Below are 21,744 nucleotides of genomic sequence, written 5' to 3'. Positions count from 1 at the left end.
TCTTAGCACAAAGAAAGGTAGTTGCGGTTGTTGGACTCCATAGCTCAGTCCCAGGACATTACCTGCTGAGCTTTCTCAAGATAGCATCTTAGGCCCATCTTCAGCTGCTCCATAAATGACATTCCATCATTGGCAAGCAATTCACCTGAACTAGCCATATAAATACTGCAGCTACAAAAGCAGGTCAGTGGCTGTGGGAATTTTGCAGCAATTAACTCATCTCCTGACTCCTAACTCAACTCTTGTGCACCAGCTACAAAGATCAAGAAAGGAATGTGACAGAATACTCTCCACTTGCCAAGATGAGTGGAGTTCCAACAATACCTATACAACAGTTTGACACCATCTAGGACAAAGTAACTGACTAGACTGGCAGTCTATCCACAACCTTCAACATTCACTTACTCAATCACCAATGCATAGTGGCAATGTATAGCATAAGACGCGACTTTTCAAGACCAAAAGACACAGGAATAGAGTCAGGCCATTCGACTTATCAAGTCTGCTCCACTCATTTGATCATGGCTGATGTATTTCATAATTCCATTCTCCTGCCTTCTCCCTGTAACCCTCAAACACCTTACTAATCAAGAACCTATCTATCGCTGTCATATAGACAATCCACAACTTGGTCTTCATAGCTTCTGTGGTAATGAGGTCCACAGATTTACCACCATCTCACTGAAGAAATTTCTCCTCATCTCAGGTTCCTTAGAAAGCAGTGTTCAAACCCATGATCCGTACCATCTACAAGGACAGGGACAGTAGATGGTAGGTGGGAACATCATCATCTGCAAGTTTCCCTCGAAGCGACATAATATTCTGATGTGGGACTGTATTGCAGCTACTTCACTGTCACTGTGTCAAAACACTTGATCTCCCTTTCTGACAGCTCTGTGAGTGCACCTACACCACACTGACTGCAGAGGTTTATGAAGGCAGCTCACCATCACCTTCTCAAGGACACCTAGGGATGGGACTTGTACATCCAGAAATGTACATCCAGCTAAAAATGCCCACATCCCATGAACGAACAAACAAAATATCAGACTGCAAAGGTGATCATTCATTGGCCTCATGTTACTGCAGAGTCTGGAAAGCTTAGGCATATTAAGGACTCTATTCTGAACATTATCTGACAGATTTAATGGTAAGTTTCATCTTTTTACTTTATGTCTATGTATGAATTATAGATAAATTGTTCATACCGAGAGCTGGCACAGACACGGTGGGCCGAATGGCCTCCTACTGTGCAGTGACAATTCTGTAATGCTGCATGTCTGGATATAGTTACATCACTGCCAATACAAACAGATAAAGTGGAACGTTGATAGTAAATCAGAAAAGATTATTTTCAGAGTAATATCAAAGATTGTTTTGTTTTTCAACTTTCCTCTTCAGATTACACCTGTATGTATCTTTTGTTTAATTTTAATTTTATCTTCCTTCCTAGCTGCCAGCTCAAGCTTAGCACATTGGTATGCCTGGCTGCCTGACCTCAAGCAGAACTTCCTTCTCTGTATCTGTTTGCTAGCAATATCATCTTCCTCTGTAATATCAGCCTATATTCTGCTCTTTGATCTTTCCTGCTGCTGCAAAAATGCTAATCAATTCAGATTCATCCACACAGTATGATGGTAACACTTTCCACCAATACCATAATTTGATTCTAAAAGGAATCCAGCATTTTTGCCCCCTACCATGCAACATAATCAGGAATCAATTGGACTGATAACCAGGACTAAACCTTTTTGCTTTGTGAAAAATTTATACTTACATACCATTAACCAAATGACTGAATAAAGGTACATAGAATTAAAAAGTTGACATGGTCCCAGAGGTCTGCTCTCTCAGTAGAAAGAGATATCTGAAGGTGGTGGACAGTCATCACAGCAGAGGGGAGGGAACGGCTTGAGAAGGAATGTCCTTTAATGGTAGCCTCAGCTGGTGTGGGAATTGAACCCATGTTGTTGATATCACTCTGCATACAAACCAGCATTTCAGCCAACTTAGGCTAAACAAGTCTTCATGTAGAAAAACATCATATTCTCAATATAATGCTGTTACAATAGTAGTAAATGATCAGCTATCAAATTTTAATTTCCAATTGTTATAACCTGTAACCTTTCATGGACAAAAATAATTTTTAGAAAGGAACAAACATGGACCTAAAATGGCTGCAGTGGTAACTTGACCACAGATTCAGACAAACGTCATGAGGCTCATATGGAATAAACAAAACATCTGCACTGAAATTACCATTTCTATCTAAATATATTGAAATCAGGCAACTGAGTCACCATCAAGAAAACTGCATCTCTTGTTTTTAAATCACATTTTTATGATAATTTAACACATTATGGGGACAAAAGGCTTTCCTGTCGGTTAGCCAGTTTAGAAAGACAATGGAACCTAATTTAGGAATACACATTGGGCTATATTTCAACAACTATTTTTGAGAGAGAAAGAAGATGGATTTGTAAGACCTGAAAGACGCTGTCTCTGCCTGTTTCTCCACCTTTTCCAAAAGAATGCCTAGTAAAAAACAAATTGAGAAAACAACCATTCACTGAGAACTCAAAAGATATCTACAAACATTATGCGTGCTAAGGATTCATACCAGTCAACAATTACACAACTTAAAGTTAAAAACTTAACAGCTCAAGAACTCTAAGGAATTTTAAAGTGCACAACCTTTATTGTCCTTAGCTATACCAGACATTCATCTTTTTAAACTTATTACCTGCGCTCGCCGCTGTGTTTGACATCATATTACTGTTTTCGGAGTTAGCAGATAATACTTTCTTTCACTCAAGAAAACCTTTTAATTCACTCCATGCTGATTTAGTAACTACACCTTTAACTCATAAAACTGCATGCAAAAAGAATAGACATATTTGCGTGATCAGAGAGGGGTTTAAAAGGGGGTGAGCAAATTTTGCCTCCTCACCTGGTTGTAGCAACGTGCACAATATGTCAGCAAACCTCTTCCTTCTATTACAAACTAAGAGAACTAAACCACTTCCAAACTTCACACTTTTGCCCCCTTTGATGTTTATTCCTTTAGTTCATGGTGTGCCATACTGCAGCTCTATTTTTTTTAATCACTAAAACCAATATTTGATAAATGAAGCAGTGCAATTCATTATTTAACTTCTAAAATCTTCATTTCTCTTAGTAACTTTGGAAATATTGCTGACATATTAATGATATTCGGTATGCTGGTTTATATGCCTGACTAAAACTCAGTTATACAGTCATAGAGTCACAGGGTCATACAGCACGGAAATAGACCCTTCGGTCCAACCAGTCTATGCTGACCATAATCCCAAACTAAACTAGTCCCACCTGCCTGCTCATATCCCTTCAAACATTTCTTATTCATGTACTTATCCAAACGTCTTTTAAACATTGTAATTGTGCCCACATCCACCACTTCCTCTGGAAGTTCATTCCACACACAAGCCATTCTGTATAAAAAAGAAGCTCCTCATGCCTTTTTAAAATTTTTCTCCTCTCACCTTAAAAATATGTCCTCTTGTCTTGAAGTCCCCCATCCTTGGGAAAAGACAACTGCCATTCACCTTATCTATACTCCTCATGATTTTATAACCTCTAAGGTCACCTCTCAACCTCCTAAACTCCAGTGAAAAAAGTCCCAGCCTATCCAAATTCTCCTTATAACTCAAACCCTCTACTTCCAGCAAGATCCTGGTAAATCTCTTCTGAGCCCTCTCCAGCTTTATAATATTCCTCCTACAACAGGGAGACCAGAACTGGACACAACACTCCAGAAGAGTCCTCACCACCCTTGACATAATGTCCCAATTCCTATACTCAAAGGTCTGAGCAATGAAGGCAAGCATGCCAAATGCTTTCTTAGCCACTCTATCTATTTGTGATGCAAACTTCAATGAATTATGTACCTGAACCTCTAGGTCTCTCTGTTCTACAAAACTGCCCAAGGTCCCACTTTTAATTGTATAAGTCTTGCCTTTGTTTGTTTTACCATAATACAACAACTTGCATTTATTCAAATTAGACTCCATCTGACACTCTTCAACCCATTGAAACCTTAGATAACCTTCTTCCCTGTCCACTCTACCAACAATCTTGGTGTCATCTGCAAACTTACTAACAATGCCTTCTATATTCTCAATTGAATCATTTAAATAAATGACAAACAAAAGTGGACCCAGCACCAATCCCTGTGGAACACATTGGTCACAGGCCTCCAGTTCGAAAAGCAACCCTCCACCATTGCTCTCTGTCTCCTGCTGTTAAGCAAATTTTGTATCCAATTGGCAAGCTCACCCCGTTGTTATTAATTTCTTTCATAAGTGATGCAATTTCTGAAATACATCTACTGTGGAAGCTACTTTCATTTCCTTATTGTATTGTGAAAAGCCATAAAGCTTTCACAGAATTGTCAATGACTTTAATAAGTTGCAACACTGGCATCTATCTGGCAATGTGGAAATTTGCCCAGGAATGTTCTCTTGAGAAAAAGCAGGACAATTCCAACCTGGTCAATTACTACCCCATTAGTCTACTCTTAATCATCAGCAAAGTGATGAAAGGGAATGACAACAGTGCTATCACGTAGCTCTTACTCAATAATAACCTGTTCACTGATGTTCGGTTTCAGTTTCACCTGGGCCATTCAGCTCCTGATCTCATGGTTGTCTTGGATGAAACATGGAAAAAGAAGTAATCCGAGAGGCCAGTGAAGGCAATTGCCCTTGACATCAAGGCAGCATTTGACCAGTGTGGCATCATGGGAGTCCAATCAAAAGTGAGTCAACAGGAATTGGGGGGGAAACTCTCCACTGATTGAAGTCATATCTAACATAAAAAGGAAGATAATTATGGTAAGTTTTTTTCTTTTGACTGGACAAACAGTTTGGATATTTACAATCTACCTACCCAGACAAGCCTTTTGGGGCAAGTGGCATTTGAACCCGGGCCTTCTGAACCAAGACAGGAGACTATCATTGCGCCACAAGAACCCTAGGAATTAAAGTTGTTCATGGACGCCAGCAACATTAGTCACTATGGTGACTGAACCTGCAACTTTGGCTTAATTAGCTCTCTGCTCTAAGCACATGAGCTAACTGGCTACCAAGATGATTGTGGTAGTGCCCTAGGCCCAATTATCTTCAGGTGCTTCATCACTGACCTTCCCTCCGTTGTAAAGTCAAAAGTGGAGATTTTCACTGTGCAATGTAAGTTCAGAAGTGGGGATTTTTACTGATAATTCTACAGCACTATTCCCAACTCCTCAGATACTGTACTGAATTAGTCCGTGTCTAAATGCAGCAAGATCTGAATAACTTGGGTTGATAAGTCGCAAGTGACATTTGTGTCACCCAAGCACCAAGAGATGGCCATGTCCAACAAGGGAGAATTTGACCATCTCTCCTTGACATTCAATGACCTCACCCACTATTAACATCCTGGTTGTTACCACTGACCAGAAACTTAACTGGATCAGCCACATATGTAGTGTCACTATGACGGCAGATCAGAGGCTAGGAACGCTGTAGCAAGTAACTCACTTTCTGACTTCTCAAAGTCTAACCACCATCTGCAAGACACAAGTCAGATGTATGATGAAAGACTCTCCATTTGCCTGGGCAAGTGTAGCTCCAACAAAACTTGAGAAACTCAACTCCATCCAGGCCACAGCAGTCTGCTAATTGATACCTATTTAGATCCTAATTAATGGATAAGCTAGATCCCAGAATAAACATGACTTGTTCGATTTTCACAAAGGTTTGCAGTCACTTGCTCACTGACACTACTGTATCAAATCACTATTTCAGAAGGACTCTCTGACCCTGTCCTTAATTTAAAGGAACTTTTCACAAAAGCAACCAACACCATACGCTACCATTTTGAAAGCTAAATTTCAAAAATGATCTCAGCATTCATATAATTTATACATGTTTAATCGCATATCCTATTACACATCTTCAGCATTCATTCTCTCCACTGTAAATGCACTGAGCCAGAAGTGTATACTATCTACATGATGTATGACACCAAAACTAGTGGCATAACAGACAGTGAGAAGATTATCTAAGATTACAAAGGGATCTTGATCAATGGGCCAATGGGCTGAGGAGCGGCAGAAAGATAAATGCGAGATGTTGCATTTTGGTAAGATAAATAAGGGCAGGACTTACACCATTAATGGTAGGACCCTGGAGAGTGCTGTAGAATAGAGAGACCAAGGGGTTCATGTACACAGTTCACTGAAAGTTGCCTCACAGGAGGACAGAGTGGTAAAGAAGCATTTGGCATGCTTATCTTCATTGCTCAGACCATTGAGTGCAGCAGTTCAGAAGTTATGTTGCGGTTGTACAGGACATTGGTGAGGCTGCATTTGGAGTACTGGAATAGTTCTGGGTCACCCTGCTATACAAGGATATTATTAAAATGGAGAAGGTGCAGAAAAGATTAACAAGGATGTTACTGACACTGGAGGGGAGAGGCTAGATAAGCTGGGACATTTTTTCACTGGAGTGTAGAAAGTTGACGGGTGACCTTATAGAGATTTATAAAATCATGAAGGGCATCGATTAGGTGAATTGCATAGATCTTTTCCCTAGGGTTGGGAGTTCAAAATTTAATTTTAAGGTGAGAGAAGAAAAATTTAAAAGGGACTTAAGAGGAAACTTTTTCACACAGAGAGTAGTTTGTATGTGGAATGAACTGCCAGAGGAAATAGTAAATGCAGGTATAGTAACAACATTTAAAGGACATTTGGGCAGGTTTAGAATAGAAAGGCTTAGAGGGATATGGGCCAAATGCAGGCAATGGGACTAGTTTAGTTTGAGAAACTTGGTCAGCACAGGTGAGTTGGATCTGAGTTGTTCTGTTGCTGAACTATATGTTGCTGACTCTATAACTCCAAGCCTCTTTCAACAGAATCTTCCAAACTCACAAAGTTTCCAAACGAGGAGGATTAGGGTAGCAATTACATGGCAACACTAACTCCTGCAATGTCCCCTCCAAGCCACTCACCATCCAGAATTGGAAATATATTATCGGTCCTTCAGTGTAACGGGGTCAAAATCCTGGAACTCCCTCCCTAACAGCATTGCAAGTATACCTACACCAAATGAACTGTAGCAGTTCAAGAAAGCAGCTCACCACTACCTTCTCAAGGGCAACCAGGGACGAGTCCACCCAGTGACATGCACATCCTGTCAATAAGTGAAAAAATGAATGCAACAACCAACGCCTGCTAATTCCCCTCTAAGCTACACACTATCCTGACTTGGTACTAGTCATTGGGTCAAAATACTGCAAATGCCAACCCCCTCCACCCATGTCCAAAGCTGTGGGCTTATCTACATCACATTATTATTCCTAAATAGCTATGGTCCTACGTGAGAAGGAGCAAACTATTCTTCCTTCTTAATTCAACTCCTTCCTCGGTTGGTCGTAAATAGAATCCTTTCCCTCGTGGATACTTTTCTCCAGTCTAAATGTGTTTAGGCTCTAAAAGAAGCCAAATTAACCAGCTCTCTTGATTTAAAGAAGGGGTGAGTTTATAAGCTATTAAACATGAGGAAAGATAACAAAACACAACACACATACACATAGCTTAAAGATTTGAATTGAGTAAAAAGGTAAGTTAAAAAGACATATGAATAAATCTCTGGGTTTTCTGAAAAGTATTTGGTAGAACATTGCAGTCAGGAAGGTGAATGATTCTGCTAACCGTGACATTTGGAACAAATTTATTTTGAGATTCTTAGCTCTGCAAATTAACTGACAGGCTTTTGTCCTGTTTCCATTACGACACCAACTTCACTGGCTTGCCAGGCTTACAGCGTGTATTGTCTAAAAAACTGAATGAACTGGGGATGCTATCAATCAGACACAAAAACAGAAATTGCTGGAAAAGCTCAGTAGGTCTGGCATCATCTGTGGGGAGAAATCAGAGTTAACGTTTCGGGTCCAGTGACCCTTCCTCAGAAATGAGTTCTGAGAAAGGTCACTCGACCTGAAATGTTAACTTTGATTTCTCTCCACTCATTTTTTTTAACCTGCAATGCAGGGTGTTTAACAGCTCTCCCTAAGTTGTAACTTCACAGCACACTAGCTCACACTTGAACATCAGCCCAATGACATACACAGGCAGCTGATTTTAGCTCTCCTTTTTGTATATTGCTAGAAAGGTAAAGTACAAAACACATCCGTAGTTTGAGATAAAATCCAAAGGAGATGGTATTCTGCTGAAAGACTTAGTCAGCCTCTTATTATCCTTGCAGCCACAGGAGATCACAATTCAGCATGTTTTGAAATGCATCTCTCCCTCTAAAGGGTTGCCGTTTGAATTTCCACTGGCACTTTTTCAAATGTGACATCACATGGATCCTCTCAGGAAAGGAACTGAATTTACTTCTATAGTCATCTTTTGATTGTATGGCCTCTTTTAAAACAAAAGTTGTAATTAAAGTTCAATGCATCCATAAATAATTCAGGGCTGTGATCAGCTGTCACAACGAAATGGAATACAGTAATCAAGAAGGCAGCTCATCACCACCTTAAGGGCAATTAGGAATGGGCAATGAACACTGGCTTAGCCAGCGACATTCACATCCGAGGATGAGCTTTTAAAAATAATCTGATTGGTTAGATTATTTCCTACTAATTGAAAGTTTTGCTGGGAATGATGTCTGCTTTTCGTGGTGGTTGATATCGCAGAGAAAGCAAAGCACATTTTCCCTATTTAGAACCAGGTTACAGGAAATTTCAGGGGAGCCCTGTACTTGCAATGTGAAGGATGGCTGACTACTCTATCTGGTTTTCTCTGGTCTATTAAGGGATTTGAATCTACGAAGTGTGCAGTTCCGGCATTTACTGTGAGGATAAAGACTGAAATAAAACTAAATTGTTTCTTCTTTTCCTAAAAAAAAGAGAGGGGAGTAAATTTCCTTTGCTCTTCTGGCACAGAAATATTATTCTACTAAATTTCTGCCAAGTTTGCACTGGCAGTGCATGAGATAGCTGCATGAATTCACCTCCAACAGCAAAGGAAAGATGAAAATCATTAGTACTGTTCATGGCTGCCCTGTGCCATGTGATACTCAGCAGCACTTCATTAAAGGCAACTCTTACACAGAGACAAATAAGAGATTTTGCAAACCCAAAATGAAATATTATTATGTTACTACAAATGAGAAGATTAATGCAGTGTTAGTACTGGTGGCTTTGGTACAGCATTACAATGCTATAAATTCTTACCAGGTTATGACTGGTGGAAACAATTCTGTGTGGGAGATCCTAACAAATTAATTCCAATTCTGAAGAAACGTCATGCCGAGCTCAAAAATGTTTCTATCCCCACAGATGCTGCCAATCCTGCTATGTTTCTATAGCACTTTATGTTTTGGTTTCAGATTTACAGCATCCACGGGATTCTGCTTATAAATTAACTCCAGTGTCATTCGCAGTTAAAATTTGCCAATAACAAAAATGTTTTTCACTACTGAGATTGCCATTTCACACAACAGGCATTGTGGAATCCCATATACAACTGTCACGGATTTTATTTTTCATTTACAGCTATTTATCAAGGCAAAGAACCAGTGAGAGTTTGGATCAGCAGTGGTAACACTTTTGCCTCTGAATCAGAAGTTTGTGGTTCAAAGTATTTATGATTTGGATCATATAACTCACGTTAACACTTCTGTTCAGCTCTAAAGGAATGCTGCAGTATCAGAGATGCTATCTTTCAGGTGAGATGTTACAATAAATCTCCATCTACTGTTAGGATGGGTGTGACAAAACACAATCATACAATGCCTACTACATTACTAACATTACTACAGCAGGGATCATTTTAAACTGACAAGCCTTGTCACATTAAGAAATGAATCTCTTATCACACTAACATCTTAATACCAAATCAAACAATAAATGTTCAGACCACAATTTAGCTGCACTACAAATGCATAATCACATTTATAATGATCTACAGGTTGAGTGTTCGGGAATTACAGTATATGGTCTTGAAACTGCCAAATTAAAACAGGTTGGTAATTTCAGCCCAGTTTCTTGGAGAGAGGAATCAAAACATGAAGAGAATGGCTGAAGGTGGAAATAGGGCACTCTTTTAACATCTGGGCAAATTTAATCCTGATCTACATATCTTTTCACACATGCTGATTTGAATGTTATCTGTCTAATAGCTGTACCTTCAGCGGACTATCAAGTCATAAACTTCCACAGAACAACCAGTTAAGCGACAACTTCGACGTCGCATGGTTTTCTGATTCCCTCTCACTCAACCAGTTTCCAGCCGAACGGGTAATTTTTGGGGCCTGAATTTTCAACCAACAATTATCGTCTTTCCAGATGAGTTGAGGTAATCAGAACCTCATGTACTAGGTGCAACACAGTCAACCCATAAATTATTTTTAATAATAAAAACTTTTTAAAAGAAACACCAAGCCCATCCTCAGAAACCTTGAAACATACAAATTTGACAGCATCTTCTTCTCGTCCTGTTTGGATATGTTAGAGACCCTGGTACTTGTGAAAATTTACTAGAAATGTGATTTCTGGACAATCTCCCTCCAGTCGCCATCGATAGCCTGAGGCCTTACACCTCCCCTCGTGCAGCGCCACAAGTGGCCAGTCCGAGCGTTGCAGGAGCGCTCAGGGCAAGTTCTTGAACCGGCACCTCGGATTTCAGAGGTTACAGTGTTATAACAGTTAACATTATACAATGATTGAACATATTTATTCCTTGGTTTTTGTGACTTAATAGATGCACTGCATCTTGAACAATCCAGCGGTCTACTCAATTGGATCCTTTACGTTGAGATGTCAGCAGTTGCAATGCTTTTGTGCCTTGATAATAGGATTGTGTATGGGTGTGAAGAGCGAAGTGTAGTGAGCCTCCAACAGCAAGTGGCAATGGTAGGGGAGTGCACATGAGTTCCTCTGGGTTCCTTCCTGAGAGAAGCAATGACTTTGGCAAGCTGAAGATGGTGGATGTGGAAACAAAGGCCATGGGCAAGACACAAAGAAGGAAGGAACAGAAGGTTTGGTCGTGTGAGTAAGAAGTCTATGGCTAGAGAACCAGGAAGAGGTTTAGAGCAAGCATGCAGTCACTGAATACCAAGCCAGATTGACTGGCAGCACCCCTAAGCTGGAGAGGTTACATGGAGATTGAGATAGAGAAAGAGAGAGTGAGAGAGAGACAGCAGGGCAACAGCTAGGAGTTGGAGCAGATTTGGACTTGTGGGTCAGCATTGAAGAGGCAGGGCCATAGATAGCACAGATCATAGTCACAAGGTGATAAGAAGGCTGGGAAGTAGTAGTGGAGTGAGTCAACAGCTGCAGGTGACCTTCTGGGCAAAATTAGTTCAAGAGACCACAAGAAGAGGAAGATCCCCTTCTGCTTAGGAGACAAAGTAAGCAGTGTTACAGGGTCATGAAAAAAGTTAGTCATGGGAATTCCTCTAACTGAGGCAGGTTACTCAGGGATCAGGAATTAAACTCTAAAACCATAACTTGATCAATGTGCAATAACCCGTGAATAACCATTATAAATAGTTCATTCCCTAAACTGAATTAATATTTATAAAAAAAATGCAGTCAGTGGAATAAAGAATCCCCCTTTAATAATCTACGCAGTGCGTGTTTAAATCACCTGTCACAGATCCCTTCAATGAGTGGCCTTTGTCCCTCGCATCTTTCCATGTAGTCTGTCAAGGGGCACGAACAGATACAGCACCTGCAATTGCCGAGAGAGGAGGGAGTCATGGCAGCTACTAAATACCATGCACAGACCTGGAGGAGACTCTTTTGGTGGTCGCACATCAGTTAAGCTTCAATAGAGTGGAATTCCTTCCTGTCAATGAATGCCCTAGCTACTTCACCTGTGGGCCTGACAGCCATGTGGATGCAGTTGACAGTAGGTGCAGGAATAGAAATAATGGCCACTGGTGCTGCTTCTGGACACAGCCCTGTCCCCAACCCAAGAACAATTGCTCCATCCTGACCAAAAGCCCAGAAACCTGAGGACAGTAGACCCCCTAAAGCTGGAAGCCCTGGATATTGAGCCATAATGTATACTCCTGTCCTGGGCTCTGGTTGACATTCCTTTCCATTTGAGAAAGTTCCATGGTGAAAGTAAATCCTAGTGATTGCTGTGCCTGTGTAGTACCAAAGGTGACCAGGTGCCCCGTCCACATGGCATCCATTATTTCCAGTAAGCTGTTGTGGTCATCTGCTTGAGACATACAGTGGGGTTAGCTGCTGCCCCAAGGAATGAACCAAAGGCAATGTATTTCAGTAAAATGGTCATGTTGAGGGTTACTGGCAGGACATGCTGATCTGTCTGATGGTGATAGAAGTAGGGATAGTGGTATTATTGCTGGACTATTAATCCAGAGACCCAAATAATGTTCTGGGGACCTGGGTTCAGGTCCCGCCACTGCAGAAGGTGGATTTGAATTCAATAAATATCTGGAATTAAGAGCCTAATGATAATCATGGAACTGTTGTCAATTGTTGGGAAAAACCCAACTGGTTCGCTAATGTCCTTAAGGGAAGGAAACCTGCCAACCTTTCTTGGTCTAGTTGTCTATTAACTGTTCTCTGGGAAATGGACAATAAATGCTCCCCTAACAAGTGATGCCTACATACTGTGAATGAATTTAAAAAAGGGTGGCTCTCCACACAGTGAGGATAGGTAACTGCACTTACTCCACAATAATACTCAATGCTGGAGCTCACCAAGATGCATCCTCAGCCCCCTACTGTACTCCCTGTATACCTACAACTATGTTGCTAAATTCTGAATGAACGCCATCTACAAGTTTGCTGACACCACCACCGCAATGGGACGGATATCTAACAACAAGAAGACAAAATACAGAAGGGAGGTAATGGACTTGTTGACGTGGTGCAATGTAAACAATCTGTCTCTCAACATCGGCAAAACTAAAAGAACTGATCATCGACTTCAGAAAGAAGGGATGAGAACACACTCTCATTTACATCAACAGAACTGAGGTTGAGAGGGTGAAGAGCATAAAGTTCCTCGGAGTGACAATAACAACGACCTGTCCTGGACTTCCCACGTAGACGCAACAGTTAGGAAGGTACAAAAATGCTTCTTCTTCCCCAGGCAGTTCAAGAAATTTGGCATGTTCATAAGGATCCTCACCAACTTCTATGGATGCACCATTGAAAGCATACTGTCCGGGTGCATAATGGCCTGGTATGGGAACTGCTCTGCCCAGGACTGTAAAAATCTACAGAAGGTGGTGTGCACAGCCCAGTCCATTACAGAAACCAATCTTCCATCCATGGACTCTACTCATATGGCTTGCTGCACAGAAAGGCAGCCAACATCATCTAAGACCCATAGCACTCTGGTAATGACCTCCTACAACCTCTTCCTTCAGACAAAAGATACAAAAGCCTGAACACACGCACAAGCAGGTTCAGGAACAGCTTCTTTCTGGCCATCATCAGACTGTCGAATGGACTCTAAACTCAAATAATGTAACCTGCAATGTAACCTGTATGTCTCTAAGTCTTTTTGATCTGTACATCCTTTGCTTGCTGTGATCTGCCTGTTCCGCTGGTAAACAAAGCTTTTCATTGTATTTCGGTACACGTGACAATAAAGTCGATTAATTAGTTATCACTAAACCTAGTTCTGCTGCCATTTTCCTTGATAGGTGTGTCTTTAGGTGACATTGATATCCTTCTAGATTCAGAAAGCTAATTTGTAGTTGATATAGCCTATCTGGAAGACATTGCCTTTGTTCTCTCCCACCAGCTTGCCAATAACCTCTGCGTACTTCAGTGCCACCGATCTGTACTTATTGTATACCATTGCTTGTCATTGCTTCTCATCTTTAATCTAAGCAGTTTAATCTAAGCCACATCTTCAAATTTGACCTTCTTGCCTCTAGAAGCAATGTTAAAACTGTCTGGGTCCCCCTGCTTTGTTGCTGTAAATTCATGCCTGCCAGGTATGAGTGCTGCAGCGCCTACACATTTTCTTGTCTGCTTCCTTTGCACACTCATTGGTCATATTGTGATTCTGCCTGAGCAACTCTCTGAACCATAGTCTACTTCACATAATTAAACAGGCAATCTTCATGACTTCTGCTGGCCTGTCACCTCCTACCCAAGGTTACAACCCTTCACATGGCTGCAATATAAAATGTTTCTGTTACGACCAGGCCCTAGGCGAGTTTCCCCAATTCACTATGGCTCCAGATGGAATACCCCACACTGTTATTTGATGAGTGAGGAGGGATGATTTGGCTCCCCTCATTTTTCAACCAACCCCTCAGTTGTTTGCAACAAGGTTAATTTAAAAACAGATTTCTTTCCTTGTGAATACAATTCTCCCAGACCCAAATGAACTTGTGTTTAACAAGGAGACAATTTAACAAAAAATGTGAGTTTATTAAATGCTACACATGAGAATAAATGCTAATATTGCAAAGTAGCAATAAGAAGTGAGCCCTGAAAGGTAAAAAAAAAATTTTTTAAAGTTTGGATCATTTTCTGAATTGTTCATGAGGAGCAGATAGTTCAATACTGTGGCCGTTGCAATGGAGTTTACCAGTATTGTTGACATTGGTAGCTGAACAGTTGGTTTCATGATCCTTAGGTTTGCAGATTGGTTGAGATTCTGTAGTTCTGACCATGTTTGAATTCCAGCATTCAAGGTGAGACACAGTCATATTGTTTCCCTTTTGACTGGCTGCTAGCTAGCTGACCTCTAGTACTAAGTATAAGAAAATATCTTTACCTGCAACACAGGGATGACGAGGGGATAGCTCTTCAACTGTGACTTTCTTAGCATGCTAACATTCAAACCCAGGGTGTTACTTACAAGCCTCAGTAGCACACTCGAGTAGAGTTGAAACTTGTTTTTTAATGGCTTGTGTATTCATCAAAAGGGGAAAAAAAATCACACAAAAATATTTGGGGCATAAACTGTATTGGATAGCTTGCTGTTGAGCCAAACGTCATCAACCTTTTCTTATTGCTACAGTTGCAAATGATCACAGTCCAGTCTGTTTGAAGTTTCTTTGATACTTTAGCTGTTATATTCCATCAGTCCCACACAAATCTTTGCCAGCCACCGATTTTACACCAGCAGTCATTTTGTTTCTGTAGCAGTCCTCTTTTTCTAAAAAAATTGAATTAAGGGCTGCAAATACCTGTAGGATTTTGGGGTTCTGAGCAGTCATTGTAACACTTCCATTCCTTTAAATGGCCATTAATTACCTCAGGTCCAAACTTAAGTACTGAGCTGTTGAAATGCCTGCTGAAAAATTGTAGGGAGCTGGGACTATGTTGGAAAGCTATATACCTCATCTATGTGGAAAATTCCATACTCATCCACCTCAGATCTTGAAGATCAAAACTCCAAACCAGAATTTCTAAATATTTCTATCCTGCAACTTTAAACAATACTTGTAAACTGTAAACCTCTTAAATCTGATTAACCTGATAGAAGCTTTCAGGTAGAAAGATACTCTTAGTAGAATCTGCTGGAAGTGAATTTTGATGCCACTAAACTTGTAAAAGGGACAGATATTTGAAAGTTTTGATATTTGTTGAGGTCCAGTTCCCTTAAATGACTATTGTGTCACTCACTGATTTACTACTTAAAAGACAGGAAAGAGGAAAGACAATAATTAGCTCTTACCTTCCTTGTTGCCCTCTGTGTTGTTGCCTGGACCACAAAAACATCGTAGGCTCTGAGCGACTACTGGTATATCTCACTGAAGAGGAGGAAATCACATTGTGCCGAAGGGACCTATTGAAGGGAAAATCCCTGAAATTCATTAGAACAGATCAGTTTAAAAACTCAAGAGTTTTGCAACCTCTCTGCAGCTAAGGGACTTTAGTCATGTAACAGGCAGTATTCATTTCCAGTTTCTCATCCTCTTCTCCCTTAATGGGTTATGCTTTACAAGCAAAGTTGTTTTGATTATTTGATACAATATGTTTATTAGGTACCACCAGTTTGCTACCATAAAACTGCAGGATTTAAAGCCCCGTCCTACACAGGTTTCCTGATTGGTCCTGACTGGAGAAGCCATAGCAACGTATTGAGGCACACAGGTGCTTCTATGCAACAAATCATTGCTCATGTGGAAAGTAAACTTTGTGGCTTAAGCTCCCTTGTGTTGATTAAGAGCTCTGGTTTACATTGAGGGCCAGTGGGAAAACATCTAAAGGGTTGGAGACTGGAAATCACTGGGTTTCTCGAGAGTTTGTGGATTAAAGCCAAAGCACTAACTGTATGAATGTAATTCTGTAATAGTTCAGGAATCTCCTTCCTTATATTTTCCATCAGGGGCAGGAGCATGACAAGCTAATTAACAAATTATATCACTGCTTCAACACCTTTTTGATAGCAAGCAATGTCACTGATGTTTATAACATGAGGGACAATCTAATGAACCACAATATTAAGCTGTTCATTCATGTGTGCTCTGTCTGAAGGTAGATCCTTTGCTAATTGTCTGCTGATTCTTCATCCCAATCAGTTTTCTTGATATTTTTTGTGTTGGCAGTTTACTCTTGTCTTCGAGTTTTGGGGCAGGGCAAAAAGTCAGATCCCACATCTACCTCAGACAGAATTGTTGGTTTTATTCTGAGCCACATGCTAGCCATCTAGCCAACTGATCTAATTGGCCCCAGTTAGCTAGATATTTTGCAAAAAACATTATGGTGTGATACCAGTGATCAAATAGAAAAATGCTGTATCTATGAAAATAGATTATTAAATTTTAGAATTTTTTATGATTCACAATGATTAGAATAACAGGCATAAGCCAACCAAGTAAAAACAATTGTATTTGTAATTTTACAGCTATAGAAAGATTAGAGTCTTTAATAGCCCACAATTACTGCACCTGTCCTTGTACCAGCCTAAAGTTAAAGCTTTTGAGAGCACATTGTTCCTTGCTATTGTCAGCAATTGGAGTGCCTCATAAACTAACTTAAGCGATTGTGGTTCATTTCGATATGGAAAGTTGATCAGGTGGGTGCCAGGTTGAGTGTCCATTCCAGCTGTACAATGATTTCAGTGAGAGGCCAATTTGAATTTCAGTGCTGAGACCATTGTATAAAACAAACTAGTTTTCATTGCTTCTCATGCTGTTGATAGGCAGGTTGACTTTTGGGAGGATATGAAATTCAACATGACCGGCAGCCGAATGGGAATTGAAATCTTTGGTGGTTAAACTCAACAAGATATAAATGGCAGGGAAATTTAATGTATACTCATAATTGCAAGAAAGATGAACTTATCAAAAATTTGGCAACTCAAAACTCTAAAGAAAATGAAGAAAAATAAACAAATACCAGAACCAGATTATGTGTGGCATGGTGGCTCAGTGATTAGCACTGCTGCCTCACAGTGCCAGGGACCTGGGTTCAATTCCACCCTTGGGCAACTGTCTGTGTGGAGTTTACACATTCTCCCCTTGTCTGTGTGGGTTTCCTCCCACAGTCCAAAGATGTGCAGGCTAGGTGGATTAGCCATGCTAAATTACCTGTAGTGTTCAGGGATGTGTAAATTAGGGGGATGGGTCTGGGTGGGATGTTCTGAGGGTCGGTGTGGACATGTTGGGCCGAAGGGCCTGTTTTCACACTGTAGGGAATTCTATGAACTGTTTCCAGTTTTCCCTGACTGCAACTATGGATGATTTTAATTAGTACTATAATAACCTCCTTCCAATCTGTAGTACCCATGGTTTGTGGATAGGTTGAGCAAGTGGCAATGAAAACACTGATTGAAATGAAAATGACAGAGGGACAGGCTGTATCCACACTGCAGTTTAGACGAGTGAAAGACAACTTGGTTGAAACAAATGAGACCCTGAGGGTCTTACAGGGTAGATGCGGAGAAGATATTTCCTCTTTTTAGAAATCTGGAACTAGGGATCACCATTTAAAAATCAGGGTTGCTATTTAAAATAGAGATAGGTGACTTTTTCTCTCAGAGCATCCTGATTCTATGGAACTGTCCTCTTGAAAAGCTGGTTGAAGCAGAGTCTTTGAATATTTTCAGGGCAGAGGTAGATAGTTTCTTAAGTCAGGTTAAGCATGGGCTTGAATGGTTGCCAGAAAAGTTGAGAATGTGGATTTGAGGTTTCAATCAGATCAGCTGTGATCTTACTGAATGGTTGAGCAGGCTTAAGGGGCTGACTGGCCTACTACTGCTCCTAGTTCATATGTTTGTATGGGAGGGTTAATTATACAGGTAAACATCTACTTAATATTTTAACTGGGGCTGTACCTAGCCTTGGCAGGAGTGCTAATCAAGGTGAAGTCTGTCCAAATGTCATAATCTTCACTGTTACAACAGCAAATTCTTTCCTCAATTTTCATTCTGCTGCTATCCCATTTACAAGTGTAAATTTGCCAGATGAAAATTGACTCTTGAAAATGTAATTCTCTTGAAATGGGAGGACAGAAACTGGGCATTTTGAGGGAAAACAATTAGAAAATGAAGCACTCCTCCTCTTTTACCTGATTATCACCAGGTTTACTGCTGAAGAATGCAAACTAAACTGTCCTTTCCAGACAATTCAGATCCTTACAATAGTGACTGCGCCAATGGGAATCAAAACAGTAGATTCATGAAACTTGTGTGTCAGTCTCTGCAGTTATTTAATGGCTGTAAATGTTTTTAATCAACCTGTTTGGATGTGTTATTATACACCTCTAGGATAGGGGAACTTGGGCCACCTGGATCAAAGTTAGGGACACTATCACTGTACCACGAGACCCCCTTCTAATTTGCAAAGTTTCTTTCTTAAGTGGTAACAGCTGTGTAACACATTTTGAGTGAATTCTCAGCTGTTTAATGAATGCCCAGAATTTGCCACCACAGTTTCTGCTTGCTGATAATGTGTGACACAGATACTTATAACCCTAACCCCCCATGGCTTTATCCAACCTGCTCCATGGCAGGTACGTGTGGAATGCCTCACTGCATGTCTAACCAGGAGCTTGGGCAGCAGAGATCTGCGAAGCATATCCACTTCTGCCACTAGCATGTGTTGTACTACCTGCTCAGGTCGGAGAGGGCTGAGAAGAGGATAATGATTTGTTGTGTTTGCTGAATGGTCTGTAATCTATAATTGTATATTTTATTAGCAACTGATAAAATATCCAAATAAAGATAATGCTTGCACTTAATAATGAAGTGAAATGAGTGTTTATTATCTTAATATGACATGACTCTATTCAAAAAGAAAACTGCAAGTTGAATATCAAACAACCTATAATATGTTTAGAGATAACAAGGTGTAGAGCTGGATGAACACAGCAGGCCAAGCAGGAAAGCTTTCCTGCTCCTCTGATGCTGCTTGGCCTGCTGTGTTCGTCCAGCTCTACACCTTGCACCTTGTTATCTCAGATTCTCCAGCATCGGCAGTTCCTACTATCTCTATAATATGTTTAGATTGTGTCTTCTGTTCTTGCCTGAAGTCATGCCCACCTGAGCTCCACAATCTTCACCATTGGCAGAGAAAGGAGGCATGTCCTGAATCCCAGCTAGAACAAGGATTGATCCACACTGGCTGCCCAACCAATTAGTCTCTCCAAGGAGACTAAGTTGCTGTCGCAACGTATGCTTTGACATGTGTGTTGTAACCTGGTGCTGCAGATATTGATGGTAGAAACTCCGATTTATTTCTTCACATGGCTAAGAAGGAGTCTCTCCCTCTCTTGGTGCCTGCCATTGGTGTGTGTTGGAAGAATTTGTAAGTTATTTCGCAACCTGTGGTGGTGATTGAGTGCTGTTTGTGTGATTAGAGGCCAGTTTCCAGTGGTATACCACAGGGATCAATGCTGGTTCCCTTATTGTTTGTGAAACATTTTAGTGATATAGCTGAAAATGTGGGGGGTTGATAGGTCAGTTTGTGGATGACATGAAAATTGACTGAGTGATTAATAGTGAGGAAGAAGGTCTTAGGCTACAGGAAGGTATAGACGGATCAGTCAAATGGGCAGATCAGTGGAAGATGGAATTTAACCCTGAAAAGTGTAAGGTGATGCACATCGGAAGAAGTAATAAGACAAGGGAGTACTCAGTGAATTGCAGGAGACAAGGCACCTCACAGGAGCAGAAAGATCTTGGGTTGCTTATCCATAGATCCCTGAAGACGGCAGGACAGGTTAATAGGGTATTTAAGAAGGCATATGGGATGCTTGCCTTTAACAGTTGTTGCATAGATTACAGGGGCAGTGACATTACATTGGAGATGTAGCTGTACAAAACTTTGGTTAGGACATTCACCAGGATGTTGCCAGGGATGGAGCAGTTTAGCTATGAAGACAGGTTGTATAAGTTTGGGTTGTTTTCATCAGAGCAGAGAAGGTTCAGAGGGGACTTAAATTAAGATTAAATAAGATTAAAATAAGAATTAAAATGAGATTATAAGGGCACAGACAGGGTGGATATGAAGCAGCTGTTCTTAGTTGAAGGGTCAGTAACAAGAGAGCATAATTTTAAGGTGAAGGGCAGGAGGTTTATAGGGGATTTGAAGAAAACAATTTCTCCCAGAGGGTGATGGGAATCTGGAATGCGGTGTCTAGGAGGATAGTGGAGGCAGGAAACCTCACAACTTTTAAAAAATACTTGGATGAGCACTTGAAGTGTCATAATATTCAAGGCTATGGGCAAAGTGCTAAAAAATGGGATTAATATAGACAAGTCAGTGCAGACTAGATGGGTCGAAGGGTTTCTTCTGTGCTCTATGACCACATTATGAAAGCACTTTGCTTGGCTTTTGAGATCTGGAGAGGGACTTGAACCCAGAGCTTTGGCTCAGAGGCAAGTATGCTACCTATTGCACAACAAGAACCCCAACACAGTAGTAAGAAAGGAAAAAAATAAAAGAAAACTAATGAGTATGAACATATTTTAAATAGATTCCAGCTTTATTCCAGTTAACTTTCTATGAAAATTTGAATGAACTTGCTTCTACAGTGTTTGTTTTTGTATTTATCTGTCTTTCTCCTTATCTGCTGAATAAACTATTATTAGTAATTATCTTAAGAAGTTTACATCAATGTTAATGCCATAAAATAAATCTCTAGCATATAGTTAGTTTTCAATCATGGCAAAGAGAATAAAATAATATGTTCAATTTCTGTGTGCACTGGTACTGCAATAGTAATGTGACGATAGCAGCTGTTGCAATATCACATCATAAAAGTGTCCATACTGAGCTAATGTACATGTGTCTACACTGATGGTTTGATTGTGAAATGTGATATGTAGTTCAGATTTGACATTTAGCTGGTTAATGGAGAAATATTCTAATTTAGCCACATGTAATTGGAAACGAGAGCATAGACCTGCTGTTTTACAGTGTTAATGGACAAAAGAAAGTGACACAGAGGCTGCGCTGTGAGAATACAAAGACAAATATTTCACTATGAGCTGGTACTACTCCATTAACCAGTGGCCAGCAGAAACATCCAACTTATGATCTGACATGACTCCCATCTGATATGCTCTATTTCTTGCAAATGCAGTAGTTGCTCTCTCTTTTGCCCATCTTCAGTGCAACCCAGAAGAGAAGGTGAGCAGCAAGATAAAATGTCCTCTCTCTGAATGTTCTCTTGTATACCAGAGATAACAAGGTGTAGAGCTGGATGAACACAGCAGGCCAAGCAGCATGAGAGGAGCAGGAAGGCTGATGTTTCGGGCCT

The 21,744-nt window shown here is 40.5% G+C and overlaps 1 protein-coding gene across 8 annotated transcripts in view; it reads right to left on the bottom strand.

Annotated features, from left to right (window-relative positions):
* si:ch211-247n2.1 (calcium-activated potassium channel subunit beta-2) overlaps window positions 1-21,744 on the bottom strand; it is a 55,307-nt gene that overhangs the window by 10,629 nt on the left and 22,934 nt on the right. For 2 of the 8 annotated variants that reach the window (XM_048604463.1, XM_048604468.1), the window contains exons 1-3: window positions 10,498-10,687; window positions 2,487-2,535; window positions 1,209-1,298 (exon numbers count right to left, since the gene is read on the bottom strand). In XM_048604463.1, coding sequence (XP_048460420.1) covers window positions 1,209-1,298; window positions 2,487-2,535; window positions 10,498-10,606 — 248 coding nt within the window. In that variant the 5' untranslated portion in view covers window positions 10,607-10,687. Of the gene's footprint in view, window positions 1-1,208; window positions 1,299-2,486; window positions 2,536-10,497; window positions 10,688-11,677; window positions 11,762-15,712; window positions 15,842-21,744 lie in introns of those variants that run through there. The other 6 variants (XM_048604461.1, XM_048604467.1, XM_048604462.1 and 3 more) reach the window with 5 other exon arrangements.

This window comes from Rhincodon typus, chromosome 13 (assembly GCF_021869965.1).
Source record: "Rhincodon typus isolate 14 chromosome 13, sRhiTyp1.1, whole genome shotgun sequence".
Classification (NCBI taxonomy): domain Eukaryota; kingdom Metazoa; phylum Chordata; class Chondrichthyes; order Orectolobiformes; family Rhincodontidae; genus Rhincodon; species Rhincodon typus.
The sequence above is the reverse complement of the archived record's forward strand: the minus strand, read 5'-3'. Positions and strand labels throughout refer to the sequence as shown.